Genomic DNA, 20,593 nt, shown 5'->3' with positions numbered 1-20,593 from the left:
GTCTAACAATATTTTGTAAATGAATTCCTTCCTAACAGACACACACATAAAAAAACACTCACTGGTTGAGAGGCAACTGACTGTGATCATACACTTAACCAGGAGGGGGTACTGTGCTCACATGAATCTTTGACAAATTAACCCTTTTTCAAACCAATTAGCTTAAGTGGTTCAATGCTTCACGAGGCTTCATCTCACCATCACTACCTGGAACTATCAAATAATTAACAAACTGCACTGAATATGTTGAAAAAAACTCCATCGACTGATTAAACCCCCTCTAACTCGAAGCTTAAGCTTAATGTAAAAAATTCTGAACTTCCCCTTTAAATTCATTTATAGGAAAGTTAATTATATGCAATGACATTTTTAGGCCACCGGGGGGGCACTGCCCCATCTCAAACTTTGCCAATGGTGGCGGCCATGTTGGTAGGGTCAACTTTCCTATCAAATTCAATGCAATACATTAAATTAAGTCCTAACTAGCTTATTTGTCAACCAATTTTATTTTTTTTCTCAAAACGTCTGTTATTAATTTGTCTGCACGTTCATTCATGTGCTGCCAACCCTCCCACTTCAAACAGATTGGACGTCTAGTGCTGTCGGTGGCAAAAAATGATTTTCAATTTCACCATCCAGGCCGTGATGATTTTCGCGTAATGTCTGCCGAGGTGGGAATCCAGAAGTTCTCCTTCCCCTTTACCCGCGCCACCCGACAAGACGAGGGACGCGTCCATGTGAAAGCCCCGCCGCTGGCGGCGGCTGAGGCCGAAGACCAGCGCCCGGTGGCCAAGAGGCAGCTGTCGTCCGAGAGCGCGGCCGGGGGGAGTGCAGCGGCGGTCAAGAAAAGCGCCGTGAGGACCGAGGAGCCGAGGGGGGACCCCGGCACCAGGGTGGTAGTCAAGGGCCCGTCGGCCAAAAGGAAGAAGAGGAAAGAGCTCTTCGCCAGTACCGATGTCTTCCACCGAGTGGACTCGCACGTCATCAGAGCGGGGGCAGAGGTCATCCATGATTGATTATCAAATGAACTCTCATCAATATTATTATATTGTTAAAAAAAAAAAAATATGCCCAGATTCTCTTTTTTAAAAAAGTTTTCTTAACAAACCTTTTTTTTCTGCGGAATTATTCTTTTACATTTTTTTTAACATGATTATTTATTTAAAAGTTCTTTCACTTAAACAAGGAAAAAACTGGAAATAGTTTCTTTTTTAGTTCTAAATGATTGTTAATTTTTTATTTTATTTTTTTATTTTGTATATTTTCCATAAAACCAAAAAAGATTTGTCATTTTTATAAAGGAATTTAATTGTTATCTTCATTACATATTTTGAATATATATACATTTGTTCATTTATAATTATTATTTTATTTAATTTAGAAAATGATATATATGTATATATATATATAATACTTAATAATGATAATAATTTTTTAAAATTAAATAATTATTTAAAAAATATATGTACAAAAACATATATTGCATACTTGTATAATAAAAAAAAAACTTTTTTATTTTTCTTAATTATATTCATTTAATTAAAAAATATAAACTTTTAATTTTTTTGTTTTTGTAATTTAAGGGGAAAAACTTGATTTTTTTTTTTTCATTCATTTTATTTATTTACATAAAAAAGAGTGATTAAACCAGCAATTGTTGTATCAAATATATATACTGTCCTTCTCAAAAAATTAGCATATTGTGATAAAGTTCATTATTTTCTGTAATGTACTGATAAACATTAGACTTTCATATATTTTAGAATCATTACACACAACTGAAGTAGTTCAAGCCTTTTATTGTTTTAATATTGATGATTTTGGCAAAAAAGTCAAGAAAAAACAAAAATCCCTATCTCAAAAAATTAGCATATTTCATCCGACCAATACAAAAAAAGGTCAACCTTCAATTAATTATATCAGCTATGCACTCAATACTTGTTCGCAAATCCTTTTGCAGAAATGACTGCTTCAATGCGGCGTGGCATGGAGGCAATCAGCCTGTGGCACTGCTGAGGTGTTATGGAGGCCCAGGATACTTCTATAGCGGCCTTAAGTTCATCCACAGTGTTGGGTCTGGTGTCTCTCAACTTCCTCTTTATAATATCCCACAGGTTCTCTATGGGGTTCAAGTCAGGAGAGTTGGCAGGCCAATTGAGCACAGTAATGCCATGGTCAGTAAACCATTTACCAGTGGTTTTGGCACTGTGAGCAGGTGCCAGGTCGTGCTGAAAAAGGAAATCTTCATCTCCATAAAGCAGATGGAAGCATGAAGTGTTCCAAAATCTCCTGATAGCTAGCTGCATTGACCCTGCCCTTGATCAAACACTGTAGACCAATACCAGCAGCTGACATGGCACCCCACACCATCACTGACAGTGGGTACTTGACACTGGACTTCAGGCTTTTTTTGGCATTTCCTTCTCCCCAGTCTTCCTCCAAACTCTGGCACCTTGATTTCCGAATGGCATGCATAATTGGCTTTCATCTGAAAAAAGGACTTTGGACCACTGGGCAACAGTCCAGTGCTGCTTCTCTGTAGCCCAGGTCAGACGCTTCTGCCGCGGTTTCAGGTTCAAAAGTGGTTTGACCTGGGGAATGCGGCACCTGTAGCCCATTTCCAGCACACGCCTGTGCACGGTGGCTCTGGATGTTTCTACTCCAGACTCAGTCCACTGTTTCTGCAGGTCCCCAAAGGTCTGGAATCGGCCCTTCTCCACAATCTTTCTCAGGGTGCGGTCACCTTTTCCTTCCCACAGACTTCCCACTGAGGTGCCTTGATACAGCAGTCTGGGAACCGCCTATTCGCTCAGAATTTCTTTCTGTGTCTTAGCCTCTTGCTTGAGAGTGTCAATGATGGCCTTCGGGACAGCAGTAAGGTCGGCAGTCTTGCCCATGATTGCGGTTTTGAGCAATGAACCAGGCTGGGAGTTTTTAAAAGCCTCAGAAATCTTTCGCAGGGGTTTTGTTGATTCAGATGATTAGGTTAGTGGCTTCTTTCGAGTACCGTTTCATGATATGCTAATTTTTTGAGATAGGGATTTTTGGTTTTACTTGATGACTTTTTTGCCAAAATAATCAATATTAAAACAATAAAAGGCTTGAACTACTTCAGTTGTGTGTAATGAATCTAAAATATAAGAAAGTCTAATGTTTATCAGTACATTACAGAAAATAATGAACTTTATCACAATATGCTATGTTTTGAGAAGGACCAGTATGTGAGTATATGTACAGTATATTATATATATATATATATATACTGTATATATCTATATACTGTGTATATATATTCATATATATAGATATATACTGTATCTATCTATCTATCTATATACAGTATATATATATACTTATTTTTAAATTAATTTACTTTTTTTAAAAGGATTTTTTTTTTATTCTCTGAAATTGTATTTGAACTTCATATGAGGAAGAAACAAAAAATGAATACATTTGATTTATAAACTGAAGTTAAAGCCAGATGAGGCCCTCAATTTTAACACCCGTGCTATAGCCAAAGTAAGACTAACAAAAGTAAAAACTGCTCTTCTGGTCTGCAGCTGAAGGAAAAAGGCGTTTCTGACGTAGCCGATATCGTCCGCGGCATCGCCTGCGTTGCCGCCAGCCCGCTGGAAAAAATCCGCGCCGTCTGGCTTTGGCTATGTCACAACATCGGTAAGTGCTTTGCGAAAAAAATGGTGTCGACGACACTCACCAGCACGTAATTTTCCCTCCCTAACCGCGTCCACAGAGTACGACGTGAGCGGTTACATGGGACGCTCGGAGAAGCTGTCCTCGCCGGAAGACGTCATCGCTAGCGGTCGCGGCGTTTGTAGTGGTTACTCAGGGCTCTGCCTGGAAATGTGCAGGTAAGCGTGACCTCTGGACATTGATGGTTTCCGTTGACGGTGCTAAATGTCCAATCCGTTTGGACTGACAGTCTTAACGGACTGGATGTCTAGCACCGTCAATGGTACTAAAACATGAGCAATCACAGCCAGTCCTCCTGGTTTGATAACAGATGTTCAGAGCGTAGGTTTGGTCTCAACATTGGTAGGGCGCTTTAACAGCATAACCTGCTGCTCAGACTCGGCTGCAAAATGAAATTACATTTTTTGGAGGGGGGCACACTTCTTCAACGTAAATTTATCCTGAACAGTGGCGAAATTACCCGTACATTACTACATCAGTGCACTGAAATATTTTCTGTCACTGAAGTCACAAGTAGTAGTTCGTCGTAAAATCTATGAGACAAACGAAAAATAACGGTGCAGTTCTTTGTGCATTTATTCAACTAAAGTGCTTCAGCATAAACATAACATATGCACTGATGAACATGAGCACTGATGTCCAAATGAGCAGTGAAATCGACAGTCATGCTTGAAGAGGTAACTACAGCAGCTAAAGAGCACAAAAAAACACGGATGTCCATTCCAATTTGAATTAGCAACGGAGGAGCCACTCAATCGCCATTTCTGTAACCGAAGCAATCCCTATCCAATCGCAGTACCCAATAGCCGACTACTCGGCCCGTCCCCCTTATCTGTGATTGCATACCTGTCAACCTGAGGCCATTTGCAATCTTACAAACAGTGACGTATGCCCTTACAAATTGGTGACTAATCTTACAACGTTGTATATAGCATGCAATATGAAATAAAAATAAAACTCAATTTTTAAAATAATATGAATTTATTGGTAATATTGTAACAAATAACCTGGAGCAATCAAAGAACAATCAATATCTACAGCTACATCATGATTACTAAAATTAAAAGTGACTTTTGTTATAATTGTATGTAGCACTTTTGGCCATTTCTATCATGTCTTGATGGCTGCACTTCATGGCAATTCTGCTCGCAATTCAGTTTGACTTGAAAGTAGTTCGTTAGTGTGTCCAATTATAAATTAAAAAGGTCAATTGATAAAATTAACTCACAGATGCAATCTTAGAGTCAAGGAACATATTTTTGCTAATTCTGAGAAGTAATCAGCAATAGTTGCAGGCAAATTGTGTTTGGCAACAAATTGGCAGAATAAAATCTCCGCTTTCGTCACTTTTCATTCTGCTGACTCCATCTTTATGACCAGTGTTGTTAGTCTTACTTTTAAAAAGTAATTAATTAGTTCCAAATTTCTTCCCCCAAAAAGTAATTGAGTTAGTAACTCAGTTACCTGAATGTAAGAGTAATTAGTTACTTGGCAAAGTAACTGTTGTGACCTTTCATGTTTTTTTTTTTTTTTCAAAAAAACAAAAAAACATAGTAACCTTTGCTATGTTTGGAAGTCATTTATTTATTATTTCATTTCGACGTGAAAGTTTTAAAACTGTTTCATCATTTAAAGATAGATTCAAGTCAAGATTTTGCCGATTTTGGAGTATTTTAGATAAAAAGTGACTTCGCTAGGTTCGCTAGGAAGGTTCACTACAACAGAGCCTTTTATGAGAAGTGTACTGCTCTAAAATGGTGGCTGTTTACTAACGCCACCGAGTCTGTCATTTCGCATGTAGTTCTATATGCATGAGATATCTAGGCGTAGATTGTAGGCTGTCGGCTACAGTCAGGAAATATTGAAGCTACATAGCCTCGCATTGCTTTTGCAATTGCGTCTCAACAAACACTTTGCTCTCAGTGTCTTTGACTTTCCTCACGTCATTTAACCAAGGTAGTAACGCATATTGTCTTGTTGCCGAAAAAGTGACAGTATCTGACTAATGGAGAAAAAAAAACGTAATGCACAAAAAATGTACAGATTTTGAACGTACAGAGTACACATTTAAAAATCAGTGCTCACTTGTACAATTTACGGCGAAACCGTGCAACTTGACAGGTATGCGAAAAACAATGGTGCATTTCTTCAACTAAAGTGCTTAAGCGTAAACATAACATATGCACTGATAAACATGAGCACCCATTGGCCGGCTAATCGGCCCGCACCCCTTATCTGTGATTGGCTAGAAATTGCCTTCATTCGCTGCTCAGATTGATTGAATTGAATGATGACAGATCAAGATAGGATGAATAGAGGGTTCATCCTCTCTGTGTGTGTGTGTTTTTGTGGAAGATTAAAAAAAAAAAATACACAGTGCAGTGTAATCGAGCTAGGGCGGGCAAAGCAGTCTCTCAGGGCGGGCCCGGCCACCTAATGCCCGCCCATGCCGCCGGGTCTGTTACCTGCATCAGTGTGGTTTTCGTCAACAATGACGAGAATGAAAATATTTCATCAACGAACAATTTTTTTTAATGACGATAACGTGACGATGAAGAGCTAAACACATGGCTTGGAAGACTAGAACATAACAAGACGAATGCCAGTTTTTGTCTGACTAGACGAAAATGCGTTCACAATGCGTGACATTTACATATTGTACGTGGAGTACGTCAGCTTGCATCGGAGCAGCGTTTGGGGTCGTGTCACTCATGTGAGATGCACCACACCCTCGTCCTCTTCACCGGGGTTTAGGATACGTCTCAAGCTAGGCTGCGCTCTATCTTGCTTGTTTGGAAACACAGTAAGATTTGTTTTCTTATCTTGGCAAGAGAGAACATTCAATGCTGCTTTTAGGCTTTAAAGGTCATTGCGGAGTAATCATCAGACGCTAAACGTAACTCCTAGCATTAGCATTAACTTCAGAATGGCGAGTCTCATCTGAAAACACTGGGCAGTCTAAAGCAGAGCTACTTGGCTTTTCTCAGTACAAGTCTAGAGGAGAGCCAGTTGGCGAAATGACATTTATTAGATGCTCTTTATAGTCGCTTATGGACAAGATTCCAAGGTACTTCCGCTTTACTTCCTTATGTCTGCTTACCAGTTCCGTTTCCGATTTTTTTACCATTGACTTCAATGGCGCTGGAGTGGCATCACTCACTAAAAACCCTGAAAAACTACGATTTGGAAATACCGCATTCTTCTGCCATCTCGGCTTGGGAAGACAACATCAAGAAGTGGCCAAGGGTGATCACAAAGTAAAATAGACTGAAACTAAAGTATTGTAACATAAAAATGATTTGGGGAAAAAATTCATGATTTACATCTAAGGCATACTAGGCAACCCCAGGACTCGGACCAAAGTAGACTCATGAAATTCTGATGTGTGATTTCGTCAGTTCACACAGTTAAATGTTATGCTAACTCTGATGCAGGTCGGACTTAAAGGTAACAAAATTAGTGGTGTTTTCCCCACCTCCACAACAATGACATCTTTTTACATTGCTTACCTTGGCTGTTGCTGGCCAAAAAAAACTTCTAATATCCCTCCTCCTCAAAGGGAGGGTATGTTGTCGACATGAATCTGACGGGGCTGTGTGAGTGTGGTGGTCAAGTCATCAGCCAATCAAAGGGGCATTTGAGGTGGAAAAATGGAATGGCACATGCAGCAAGTGAAAAGGGATAAATGTAAGTCTGAACATACTGTAATAAAAATAATTCACTTAATAATGGTAGGGTCTATTCTATCCTTACAACATACTGTATGTGAAGACAATCTAAATGATCTACGTATATACTGTAACTGAGCTCATTATATAATGTAAATAAGGTCGCTTAAAAGTTGAGCATTCTGAAAAGTTGGTAGTGTTATGTCTCTACTGTCCCTGTGCAAACCTATGGCTTTGCTTCCTGCTGATTTTGAGGCATTTCTGCCATTTGATAACAGGTGGTTTCCTGTTCATTTTGGTGCATTTTCAGGTCACTTTCTGTTGATTTTTGTCTCACTTCTTGTTGATATTGGGTCACTGCCTGCTTATTTTGGAGCATTTCCAGGTCAGTCGGCGATAAACAAATTGGTGGGAGGGCGTTTATTTGCATTTTTCATGTTTTTTTCTTTTTTTTTTTTTTTTTGCGTTGTAATCAGTTTTTTTGTATGGGGGTTTTCACGATTTTCAGTTTTTGCTTTTTTTTTTTTGCAGTTATTCACAGTTGTCTAAATATGTTAATCTTTTTCGCTAAGAATGGATACCAGTTAAAAATGTTGCTATTCTGACAACAGTGAAATCAAATCATGACACGACCCAACTTCAGACTAAGCAACAGTAACTCTGAGCCATATTCCACCGCACATTCTTCCCGTAATCCCTAGGGATTTTCAAGACACCCATTTTCCGTAGGACGCGCTTGGAAAAAGGACGTCATTACAGAGCGGGTGCTCTGCTTGTTTTGACAGGCTGCTGGGCATCCAGTGCCAAGAGGTGGCGGGCCACAGTAAGGGCATCGGCTACCGCCAGGGCCAATGTCTCAGGGAGGTGAAATCCGATCACCTGTGGAACGCCGTGTTCCTGGAGGGACAGTGGTTCCTCATGGACGCCTGCTGGGGAGCCGGACGAGTGGACGTGGAACACCAGAGCTTTGTCAAAAGGTCCCAGGAGGCTTTCCCAAGCCAACTAGCAATTCATTACAATTTCTTTTGACAATCCTTTAGAGACGTTGTTCACCTAAAAATTGTACAAATACTAGTTTTATTAGCCTCATCACTCATTGACGGCAATTGACGTCAAATCTGTATCAAGTTGGAGAGCAAATGCACAAATGTTCATCGCTAGTATTTGACGTCTACTAGTGATAAACCCATTTGAATGCACAGCAGAAGCTTGAAAGGAGCTTTCATCGCCCCTACCAACATGGCCTCAGGGTGGCGGCCATGTTGTTAGGGCCGAATTTCCCACCAAAGTCGATGTATTGACATTCAACTGAAATCATAATAAGTTTATTTCAAAACGGTTTTTAAAAAAGGTTATTTTATCATTGGTAAAGCATCTGTTCTTAACTCATCGGCTGCTATTGACGGCGATAGACGTCCAGTCCGTTTGAAACTGGAAGGACGACAGCCTCCCACTTCAGATGGTTCCGACATCTACAAGTGATAAACTCAGTTCAATTCATGACACTGTCCCTGTTAAAGGGGCTTTAACACTGTCAATTGCAAAGAAGTAGTTAGTTTAAGCAACACGGAGGGTCACCGGTCAGATACAGGTTAGCTGGAGCGTGGGCGTTTCACCTGAAAAAGCGTCCATCTCCTTTCCGGCAGGTTGGATGACTTCTATTTCCTGACGGAGCCTGAGGAGTTCATTGAGTCACATTTCCCTGACGAGGAGAGGTGGCAGCTATTGGAGAAGCCCATCACCCTGGAGGACTTCCAGAGGCGAGTCTTCAAGACCTCGGCCTTCTTCCAAATGGGGCTCAGCCTCATCCGGCCTCTCCACTCCCACCTGTTTACCGGTCAGTCCCATGCACCGATAATGCAGTCTTTTTCAAATGTTTTTTCCATAGACCAGAGGTCCCCAAACTACGGCCCGCAGCCACATTTAGTCCGGCCCCTTGAACAAAAAAATTTTGGGGGGGGCATTAAGGGGGGATGTTTTTTTTTTTTTTTTTTTTTTTTCAATAGTGTTATTTATTTTCTGGCTTTTTTCTGTGAAGAACCCAGAGAGGGTTATTTGGTTATTATCTATTGAATTAATGGTGTTATTATTATATTATATTATATTATATTATATTATATTATATTATATTATATTATATTATATTATATTATATTATATTATTATTTTTATTTTATTTACTTTTGTTCCGTGAAGGGTTATTTGATTGTGGCTTTTTACATTTAGGCACTCCTGCAATCGTCACACCTTTTCTGTTACAAACTGAACCCGGCCCCACATCAGAGAAGGGAAAAGTTATGTGGCCCTCATAGGAAAAAGTTTGGGGGGGCTCCTGCCGTAGACATCACAACAATCCAATATAAGTCAATAGAAACGGGCATCATTACTTGACACCCATTTCGCGTTAGAGCCATTCGATGAACATATTCTAGTTAGTGGAGCCAGCATAGACTTTGAAATAGCTTTGGTTGGCTCTTTCACAAATGTTTGGAATGCAGTAAATTAGCTGCAAACTTTAAATATATATGTATGTGTATATATATATACAGTGCCTTGCAAAAGTATTCGGCCCCCTTGAATCTTGCAACCTTTCGCCACATTTCAGGCTTCAAACATAAAGATATGAAATTTAATTTTTTTGTCAAGAATCAACAAGTGGGACACAATCGTGAAGTGGAACAACATTTATTGGATAATTTAAACTTTTTTAACAAATAAAAAACTGAAAAGTGGGGCGTGCAATATTATTCGGCCCCTTTACTTTCAGTGCAGAAAACTCACTCCAGAAGTTCAGTGAGGATCTCTGAATGATCCAATGTTGTCCTAAATGACCGATGATGATAAATAGAATCCACCTGTGTTTAATCAAGTCTCCGTATAAATGCACCTGCTTTGTGCTCAGGGTTCTGTTTAAAGTGCAGAGAGCATTATGAAAACCAAGGAACACACCAGGCAGGTCCGAGATACTGTTGTGGAGAAGTTTAAAGCCGGATTTGGATACAAAAAGATTTCCCAAGCTTTAAACATCTCAAGGAGCACTGTGCAAGCCATCATATTGAAATGGAAGGAGCAACAGACCACTGCAAATCTACCAAGACCCGGCCGTCCTTCCAAACTTTCTTCTCAAACAAGGAGAAAACTGATCAGAGATGCAGCCAAGAGGCCCATGATCACTCTGGATGAACTGCAGAGATCTACAGCTGAGGTGGGAGAGTCTGTCCATAGGACAACAATCAGTCGTACACTGCACAAATCTGGCCTTTATGGAAGAGTGGCAAGAAGAAAGCCATTTCTCAAAGATATCCATAAAAAGTCTCGTTTAAAGTTTGCCACAAGCCACCTGGGAGACACACCAAACATGTGGAAGAAGGTGCTCTGGTCAGATGAAACAAAATTGAACTTTTTGGCCATAATGCAAAACGATATGTTTGGCGTAAAAGCAACACAGCTCATCACCCTGAACACACCATCCCCACTATCAAACATGGTGGTGGCAGCATCATGGTTTGGGCCTGCTTTTCTTCAGCAGGGACAGGGAAGATGGTTAAAATTGACGGGAAGATGGATGCAGCCAAATACAGGAACATTCTGGAAGAAAACCTGTTGGTATCTGCACAAGACCTGAGACTGGGACGGAGATTTATCTTCCAACAGGACAATGATCCAAAACATAAAGCCAAATCTACAATGGTATGATTAAAAAATAAACGTATCCAGGTGTTAGAATGGCCAAGTCAAGTCAAAGTCCAGACCTGAATCCAATCGAGAATCTGTGGAAAGAGCTGAAGACTGCTGTTCACAAACACTCTCCATCCAGCCTCACTGAGCTCGAGCTGTTTTGCAAGGAAGAATGGGCAAGGATGTCAGTCTCTCAATGTGCAAAGCTGATAGAAACATACCCCAAGCGACTTGCAGCTGTAATTGGAGCAAAAGGTGGCGCTACAAAGTATTAACGCAAGGGGGCCGAATAGTATTGCACGCCCCACTTTTCAGTTTTTTATTTGTTAAAAAAGTTTAAATTATCCAATAAATTTTGTTCCACTTCACGATTGTGTCCCACTTGTTGTTGATTCTTGACAAAAAAATTAAATTTTATATCTTTATGTTTGAAGCCTGAAATGTGGCGAAAGGTTGCAAGGTTCAAGGGGGCCGAATACTTTTGCAAGGCACTGTATATATTAGGGCTGTCAAACGATAAAAATTTTTAATCGAGTTAATTACAGCTTAAACATTAATTATTGGTAATTAATCACAATTCAAACCATATATAAAATATGCCATATTTTTCTGTAAATTATTGTTGGAATGGAAAGATAAGACACAAGATGGATATATATACATTCAACATGTGGTACATAAGGACTGTATTTGTTTATTATAACAATAAATCAACAAGATGGCATTAACATTATCAACATTCTGTCAAAGCGATCCATGGATAGAAAAAAGATAAATGTTAGTAGAAGTTATAGAAATTTTATATTAAAACTCCTCTTAATGTTTTTGTTTTAATAAAATTTGTAAAATTTTCAATCAAAAAATAAACTAGTAGCCCGCCATTGTTGATGTCAATAATTACTTACACAATGCTCATGGGTGCTGAGGCCTATAAAATCAGTCGTACCCAAGCACCAGCAGAGGGCAGCAAAACTCCATAAAACACAATTAACAAGTGGGCAGTTCACTGTACTGTCATTTAAATCTGTCTGAGCGGAGAATGTGCGTTAATTGCGTCAAATATTTTAACGTGATTAATTTAAAAAATTAATTACCGCCCGTTAACGCGATAATTTTGACGAGCGATATATATTAGGGCTAATACATATATATATATATATATATATATATATATATATATATATATATATATATATATATATATATATATATATATAATTAGGGCTGTCAAAATTATCGTGTTAATTTTGCGACTGACTTTATAGGCTTCAGCACCCATGAGCATTGTGTAAGTAATTATTGACATCAACAATGTCGGGCTACTAGTTTATTTTTTGATTGAAAATTTTACAAATTTTATTAAAATGAAAACATTAAGAGGGGTTTTAATATAAAATTTCTATAACTTGTACTAACATTTATCTTTTCTCTATCCATGGATCGCTTTAACAGAATGTTAATAATGTTAATGCCATCTTGTTGATTTATTGTTACAATTAACAAATACAGTCCTTATGTACCGCATGTTGAATGTATATATCCATCTTGTGTCTTATCTTTCCATTCCAACAACAATTTACAGAAAAATATGGCATATTTTATAGATGGTTTGAATTGCGATTAATTGCGATTAATTACGATTAATTAATTTTTAAGCTGTAATTAACTCGAGTAAAAATTTTAATCGTTTGACAGCCCTATATATATATATATATATATATATATATATATATATATATATATATATATATATATTTTTTTTTTTTTTCAGAATCCAGCCTGAATCATAGTTATGTTAATACGGTTTGTTATACGCAAAACGATTTGAAAGATTTGGCCAAGTTAAGGTTGTTTTAGTGGAGAAAATCAATCATCCTAGGTTTGCTGTCAGAAAAATCCACTGCTTAAAGATGGCTGCCAGTTACTAACGCTGCCATCGCCGACTTTTTGCATCTACCTCTCAATGTACTGCATTGGCCCGAATATAAGACGGCGCTGATTATAAGACGACCCCCTCTTTTTCAAGACTCAAGTTCGAAAAAAGACTTTTTGAACACCAAATAAATTTTTATACAGAAAATAATTACAGTACATCTGAAACAAATGATTATAACAATATATTTGAGAGAAAAAGCATGTTATTTTGCCTCATTCAAATCTTAATATCTGAACATTTAAATATGTAAACTAAAGTGCAATCACATTCGTAAATGAATGGCTTCTGGTTTTTGAAATGTAAATAAACCAATCTATTGAGATAAAACAACAAAATTGCAGTAACTGCATTAACCATCAAAGTGAAGTCTAATTGTAAATGTAGTCTTGAAACAAATCTGAATAAGGAAAAACATTGCAATAAAATAATGCAAACTGGTTAAACTTGAGAGTCGCCGAGATCTGTCGTGACAGAACATCGCTTCAATGATATCTGGCACCATTAAGCGTCATGAATGGATATAATGTCTAGACCGCGAATATAAGACGGCCCCCACATTTTCAGTCTTATTCCAATGCAAAAAACACCGTCTTATATAGGGGCGAATACAGTAATATCAATGGATCCTGAAATGCCAGGGACACCGAAATGACCCAAAATCATCAGGAAGTTATCCCCAAATGACCTAAAATCAACCGAAGTGACACAGAAATGCCCCGAAATTAAAAGGAAATGACCAGTGGCCCAAGAGTGCCCAAAATTCAGCAGGAAATGACCTGAAAAAGGCAGGAAGTAGCCCAGGATTTGCCTGGCACGGCCAAACTGTTCTCCCTGTATTTTTCAAACACTGTGAGAATAGTCTGGGACCCAGCTCCTAATGGCCTCTCGAGCCAAACCAAATAATCCGTCCAATCAGATTCGATTATTTGCGTGACATCTTCTTACCGAGCAACGTCACTCTTGCGTGTCGGAAGTCGTCTCCGCATCAACACAGATGGCGAACGGGAGAATATGCTCCAATCTATGGGGGCGCCGTTTGTAAAGCAGCACAAGCTGAAAATTACGACAACATTTTCTCACATTTAGCGCCACAGAGTGTTTAAAATGGTGTGAAATTTTTAGAGTCACTTTTTTTTTGCACATTTACAACATTATTTAGCAACTTAAATATTCATTTTTAGATAAGAAGTTTTGGACCTGATTCTTTAAATCCAGAACTAAATATTTAATTTAAATCTTAAATTTATATCCCATATCCTAAATGTTAAATCAGGAAACGGTCGGAAGTAAATATTTAGCTTAATATGCAAATTTACATGACTGGAGACCGTAAGTAGCAAAATGAAAGCTGGTGGAGCAGCTCAGACTGTCTGTTTACGTTTCTTGAAAATGAATAAAACCTACTCAACGGTCGCAGTCTGCTCTTAGACATGAGTCATTGCGATAATAACAATATGTTGGTAAAATACATATTTAGGAGAAACTATTAAAGAGCATTTTGTGTGCTCCAGCTTTTATATTATTACTTCCGATCTCCAGTCATGTGAATTTGCATATTAAGCTAAATATTTAGTTCCAACCGTTTCCAGATTTAGCATTTAGGATATAAATTTAAGATTTAAATTAAATATTTAGTTCTGGATTTAAACATTCAGGTACAAAACTTCTGATCTAAAAAACAGTATTTAAGTTGCTAAATAATGTTGTAAATGTGCAAAAAAATAAAATAAAAGAGACTCTAAAAATTTCACACCATTTTAAACACTGTGTGCTGCTAATTGTGAGGAATTGTTCTCGTAATTTTCAGCATGTGTTGCTTTACAAACAGCGCCCCATACCAATCCGTGGTAAAACCAGTTTTAAATTACCAAAAACACATCGACACAAGTCATTGACAACAGTCTGTCTCGCGCTAGCCATGTTGAATAAACTTCTCCGTTCTCCGCTCGTGCTAGTTCCTTGTCCCTTTACCAACATCACGTCCGCCCGTCGCTCATTGGTCCACTCCGCTGTCTGTTTGCTGTGGCTTGCTCCGGCCTGGAAATTTGATCCGCTCAACGGTTGCCAGACTCAATAGCTGTAACAGCGGTGAGTCTGGTTTAAAAGACTAGCCCAGGATGGCCTAAAATTCAATACAAAGTGTCCTAAAAATGCCCTGATAACTACTGGAAGTGACTTGAGATGACTTGAAAGTGGCCCAGTAATGCCCAAAAATAAACAGGAAGTGCCTAAAAATCAACAGGAAGTGACCCGTGAATGCCCCAAACTTTAAAGGACATGACCTGAAAGAGAGGATTAGGGATCAGCAGAGCATAACATCTCCATTTAATTAGTTTTATCTGCCAGTTGCCAATGTGGACTCTTGACTTTTCGCACATAGTTTTCTCTCTGTATGTGACATCTATGGTTTTCTTCTCAGAGCGAGGAGAGGCCAGTATTTCCCTGGGTTTCTCCCAGCCCGTGGCCTTTACATACGAAATGACGCCGCAGCGAGACTTCCTCCACTGCGGCGCCCTGGAGCGGAAGGAGAGCGGCCCGACCTCCTCAGGCCTCCTGACGCTGTCCCGGCGCCGCATGGACCTGCGGGTTCTGCCGCCCGCTGCCGGCGCCTATGACCTGAGGCTGTACGCTCGGCCGGACAGCGCCAGCGGGTTACTGAGTTGGGTCTGCTCCTTCACGCTGGAGTGCTCGGAACCCCGGTCTGCCGAGGAGATCCCCGAGAACCCCTACCTGTCGTGGGGGCTGCTGCCAGGGGTGAAGGCCATGGGAGTGGTGGCAGCCGAACCAGGCGGCGAGGCGGCCGAAACGGAAGACGGGCGCCTGGAGCTACGCTTAAAGACGTCACGCTCGCTCATGATGCTGTGCGAATTGGTCCACCCAAAGCTGGAGGCTGGCGTAACCAAGCGTTGCCTGGCGTGCCAGATCCAACCAGACCTCCTCACCTGCAATGTGGCGTGCCCGGCACCAGGCTCCTACCGCCTCTCAGTTTTTGTGCGGGATTACGAGGAAACAGACGGCCGCTTTCAGAACGCTGCTAACTTCCTGCTGCGCTGCCGCGGGAGGACGGTAAGCCAGGACCAGCTCTTCCCGCCCGACTTGAGCTCGTGGTGCGGGCCGGGCACTCGCGCCTCTGAGGCCGGGCTGTGCGAGTTCAGCCACCAGGGGGCGCTAGTCAGCGCGCCGCAGGGCAAGTGCAACATTACCTTCCGCAACCGGCGGGACCTGGAGTTGTACGCCACGCTAAACCGGGCGGAGGAGGGGCCAGCGTCGGCTTTCCCGCTGGCGCGACATCTTTTCTCCACACACGTGGACGGCAAAGTGACGCTGAGCGCGTCTCTGCCGGGGCCTGGGACGTACCGGCTGGGGCTGTACGCCAGGATTGCCCCCGGCGGTGACTTCAAGCCTGTGTGCGACTTTGTGCTGAGGAATGTTTGCGAACGAAACAGACTCCCTTTTCCTCACGTCTACGCAGCCTGGAAGAAGGGCTGCGTTCTCTTGGAGCCCCGAGCGGGCCTGCTGGACGCCTCCTCCCGGCTGTGCTTCCGGGTCAAGGTCCCCGGGGCGCGCAGGGTCTGCGTGGTGGGCCGGGGGAGGACAGAGCTTCAGCTCAACAAGAGCCGGGTGTGGGAAGGCGAGGTGTCGGGCGAGGAGGGCGCGGCCCAGCTTAAGCTGGTCGCTGACTCCGGAGATTCCGCCGACATGGCCGTTCTGATGACCTTTGACGTTCGAAAGACAGAATAAAGTCTTTGGACTGAATTTTGGACTAGATTCTAGTCTGTACACATAATCCAAGAACTTTTATTGTATATAATAAGACTGACTCAAACAATTATTTTGATTGTCGACTAATTGCTTACGATTTTTGCAAGATGTGAACGTGATCGTTCGTGTTAAAGGAAGAGGCTCAATAAACAGGAAATGCTCTAAAACCAACATGAAATCATCCTAAATGTACTGTAAGTGCCCACAGAATGCCCCAAAATGTACTAGAAATGACCCCAAATCAACAAGAAGTGACTCAGAAATGCCCTAAAATCAACAGTAAATGACCAATGTCCAAAAAGTGACCTGAAAATGCATGAAATGAAAAAAATAAATTGAATGCGTATGAGACTTTACTTTGACGTTGATCTTATTTGTAATAAACATTGAAATAAAGGTAACTGTGTTTGTGCTGCCTACTTTATGCCCACTCAGGTCCACTGTATGTCTTGTCATGTCAACTTAAAGCATTTAGCTGTGATAAGCTCCAGCACCCCCGCGACCCTTGTTAGGATAAGCGGTTCAGAAGATTAATGGATGAAGGAATTATATGAATGTTATGGAGAGTGATTATAAGTATGGCGTTAAAGGTGATGCAGTAAAAAATGTCGGCGTGACTTCTTTGTGCTGGTGCACCTTCAGAATTGTTAGGTGCAACCAGTGCAAAAAGTAAGTGTGGAGTCTTGGCAATACACATCGCAATGTTATTTTTTTCCAATATCATTCAGGCCTATCCCAAACAGAGCTATTCAAGTTTTTGGGTGAAAATTCTTCTTTGTTTTACATCTTGACACTGTTTGTGTTCAATCCTCGGTTCAGTTATTGTTGCAGCTTTTTTGAAAGCTTAGGTTTTAGGAAATTCTAAATATCCATCTCCTCTGTTGTAGTTTTGGCTAAGCAAAGCAAAGGACTGTCTCTAAGGTGCTAGTTACGTGATATGTCCGAAAAATCATTTTGACCCATTATGAAATTCCTTGTAGGATTCTTGTTCATTTCATTTTTGATGTTTGTTTTATTGCTTTGCAACTTTTATAGATAACATTTGAACGGTTAGGTCTTTATATTAGAGGGGAAGTTCACAATTTTTGACATGAGGCTTAATCTTCGAGTTAGCGGGGGTTCAGTCGATGGAGTTGATTTCAACAAACTCCGTGCGGTATGTACAGTATTTACAGTGGGGCAATTAGGTATTTAGTCAACCACTAATTGTGCAAGTTCTCTCACTTGAAAATATTAGAGAGGCCTGTAATTGTCAACATGGGTAAACCTCAACCAAGAGAGACAGAATGTGGAAAAAAAACAAAAAATCACATTGTTTGATTGTTAAAGAATTTATTTGCAAATCATGGTGGAAAATAAGTATTTGGTCAATACAGAAAGTTCATCTCAATACTTTGTTATGTACCCTTTCTTGGCAATAACAGAGGCCAAACGTTTTCTGTAACTCTTCACAAGCTTTTTACACACTGTTGCTGATATTTTGGCCCATTCCTCCATGCAAATCTCCTCTAGAGCAAGGGCATTGAAGATGAGACGTGGCTGGGTCTTTCAGCATGACAATGATCCCAAACACACAGCCAGGGCAACAAAGGAGTAGCTTCGTAAGAAGCATTTTAAGGTCCTGGAGTGGCCTAGCCAGTCTTCAGATCTCAACCTCATAGAAAATCTGTGGAGGGAGTTGAAAGTCCGTGTTGCCCAACGACAGCCCCAAAACATCACAGCTCTAGAGAAGATCTGCATGGAGGAATGTGCCAAAATACCAGCAACAGTGTGTGAAAAGCTTGTGAAGGGTTACAGAAAACGTTTGGCCTCCGTTATTGCCAACAAAGGGTACATAACAAGGAATTGAGATGAACTTTTGGTATTGCCGTGTTGCCCAGTGACAACCCCAAAACATCACTGCTCTAGAGGAGATCTTCAATTCAGTGTTGAATTGATGCAATTCAGTATTCTTTCTCCTCCAAACACGAGTACCTGTGTTTCTACCAAAAAGTTCTATTTTGGTTTCATCTGACCATAACACATTCTCCCAGTCCTCTTCTGGATCATCCAAATGCTCTCGAGTGAACTGCAGACGGGCCTGAATGTGTACTTTGTTCAGCAGGGGGACACGTCTAGCAGTGCAGGATTTGAGTCCCTGGCGGCGCATTGTGTTACTGATAGTAGCCTTTGTAACTGTGGTCCCAGCTCTCTGGAGGTCATTCACTATGTCCCCCCTTGTGGTTCTGGGATTTTTGCTCACCGTTGTTTTTATCATTTTGACGCCACGGGGTGAGATCTTGCATGGAGCCCCAGATCGAGGGAGATTATCAGTGGTGTTGTATGTCTTCCATTTTCTAATAATTGCTCCCACAGCTGATTTCTTTACACCAAGCATTTTACCTATTGCAGATTCAGTCTTCACAGCCTGGTGCAGGTCTACAATTTTTTCTCTGGTGTCCTTTGACAGCTCTTTGGTCTTGGCCATAGTGGAGTTTGGAGTGTGACTGACTGAGCTTGTGGACAGGTGTCTTTTATACTGATAATGAGTTAAAACAGGTGCCATTAATACAGTTAACGAGTGGAGCCTTGTTAGACCTCGATATACCTCGTTAGAAGAAGTTAGACCTCTTTGACAGCCAGACATCCTGCTTGTTTGTAGGTGACCAAATACTTATTTTCCACTCTAATTTGGAAATAAATTCTTTAAAAATCAAACAATGTTATTTTCTTTTCTTTTTTTCCACATTCTGTCTCTCATGGTTGAGGTTTACCCATGTTGACAATTACAGGCATCTCTAATCTTTTCAAGTAGGAGAACTTGCACAATTGGTGGCTGACTAAATACTTATTTGCCCCACTGTATATGGGAGAGTCAATTACATGCAATGACATTTTTCGACCCCCCTCAATCTATGCCTATGGTTTGAAAGCATTTGCATGTAAGAGGAAAAAACAGTCGGCTGTCGCGGCAGGAAAGGCTGATGTCAGGGGTTAGCCATGTGGAGCGCTGAATCTGCCCGGCAACAATACAAGGACACGTTTGGCGCGCACACACGCAACAAGAGGAAATGGAGCCTTAAAAAGCTGGCTTTCGCAGCACTTTTTCAGGCAAACGCAAATGCAAAATCAACACCCAATCAAACAGGTGATGACAATCGACATTGTTTTCGAGGGCGTCATACAAATTCCATGCGGTAAATACACAAACAAAAAAATTCAAGGATGGTTTTATTTAAAAAAAAAAAAAAAAAAAGGGATCAGTTATAAGACCATTTTTTGGGGTGCAAAATACAAATCAACAAGATAGTGGAGACACTAATGTATAAATAAAAAGAAAAGAAATTAAAATGGGAATATTGAATTTTCTTTCCCTTTTTGATAAAACATAAAAAATGAATAACATGTTTTAAAACATGTAAAATCTAAACTATAAAGGTTTTTTTTTCCAGTTTTTTAATTGAAAAAAAAATTATATATAATTTATAAAGAAATTATTTAATCTAATGTTGATTTCATTAGTCTTATGAGTTACAAATAATTGTTTCCGTAAAATAAACGTTACGCCATCCAGATCGAAGACAACTTTACAGTCTACGTAACCAGCCGTTGCTTTCTGTGGGGTGTAAAACACCCCGTTTGCTCACTCCCGTGCGAACGCGCGCAACCTCATTTACTGCTGCTGATTGATTGTCAGCATCTCAGTACCTACCTAATGTTACACTACAAGACGACATGTTTCTGAAACCCCCAGCACCCGGCCATGCACAGGGGAAAAAAGACCACTCAAGTAAGAGAAAGTCCCCGGAGGAGTTGAGGGAAAGCAAAATCCAATATGAAAAGAAAAGGGAGAGAAAGT

General features: G+C 40.4%; 1 protein-coding gene across 1 annotated transcript in view; it reads left to right on the top strand.

Moving 5' to 3' along the window:
- Positions 1 to 17,817, top strand: part of ky (kyphoscoliosis peptidase) — a 33,697-nt gene extending 15,880 nt beyond the window's left edge. Inside the window, exons 2-7 of the mRNA XM_057860466.1 lie at positions 640 to 1,001; positions 3,561 to 3,675; positions 3,752 to 3,869; positions 8,165 to 8,356; positions 9,026 to 9,216; positions 15,413 to 17,817. Coding sequence (XP_057716449.1) covers positions 660 to 1,001; positions 3,561 to 3,675; positions 3,752 to 3,869; positions 8,165 to 8,356; positions 9,026 to 9,216; positions 15,413 to 16,734 — 2,280 coding nt within the window. The 5' untranslated portion in view covers positions 640 to 659 and the 3' untranslated portion in view covers positions 16,735 to 17,817. The remainder of the gene's footprint in view (positions 1 to 639; positions 1,002 to 3,560; positions 3,676 to 3,751; positions 3,870 to 8,164; positions 8,357 to 9,025; positions 9,217 to 15,412) is intronic.
- The last annotated feature ends 2,776 nt before the right edge of the window (positions 17,818 to 20,593 follow it).

Source organism: Corythoichthys intestinalis, chromosome 15 (genome assembly GCF_030265065.1).
Source record: "Corythoichthys intestinalis isolate RoL2023-P3 chromosome 15, ASM3026506v1, whole genome shotgun sequence".
NCBI lineage: Eukaryota > Metazoa > Chordata > Actinopteri > Syngnathiformes > Syngnathidae > Corythoichthys > Corythoichthys intestinalis.
The sequence above is the reverse complement of the archived record's forward strand: the minus strand, read 5'-3'. Positions and strand labels throughout refer to the sequence as shown.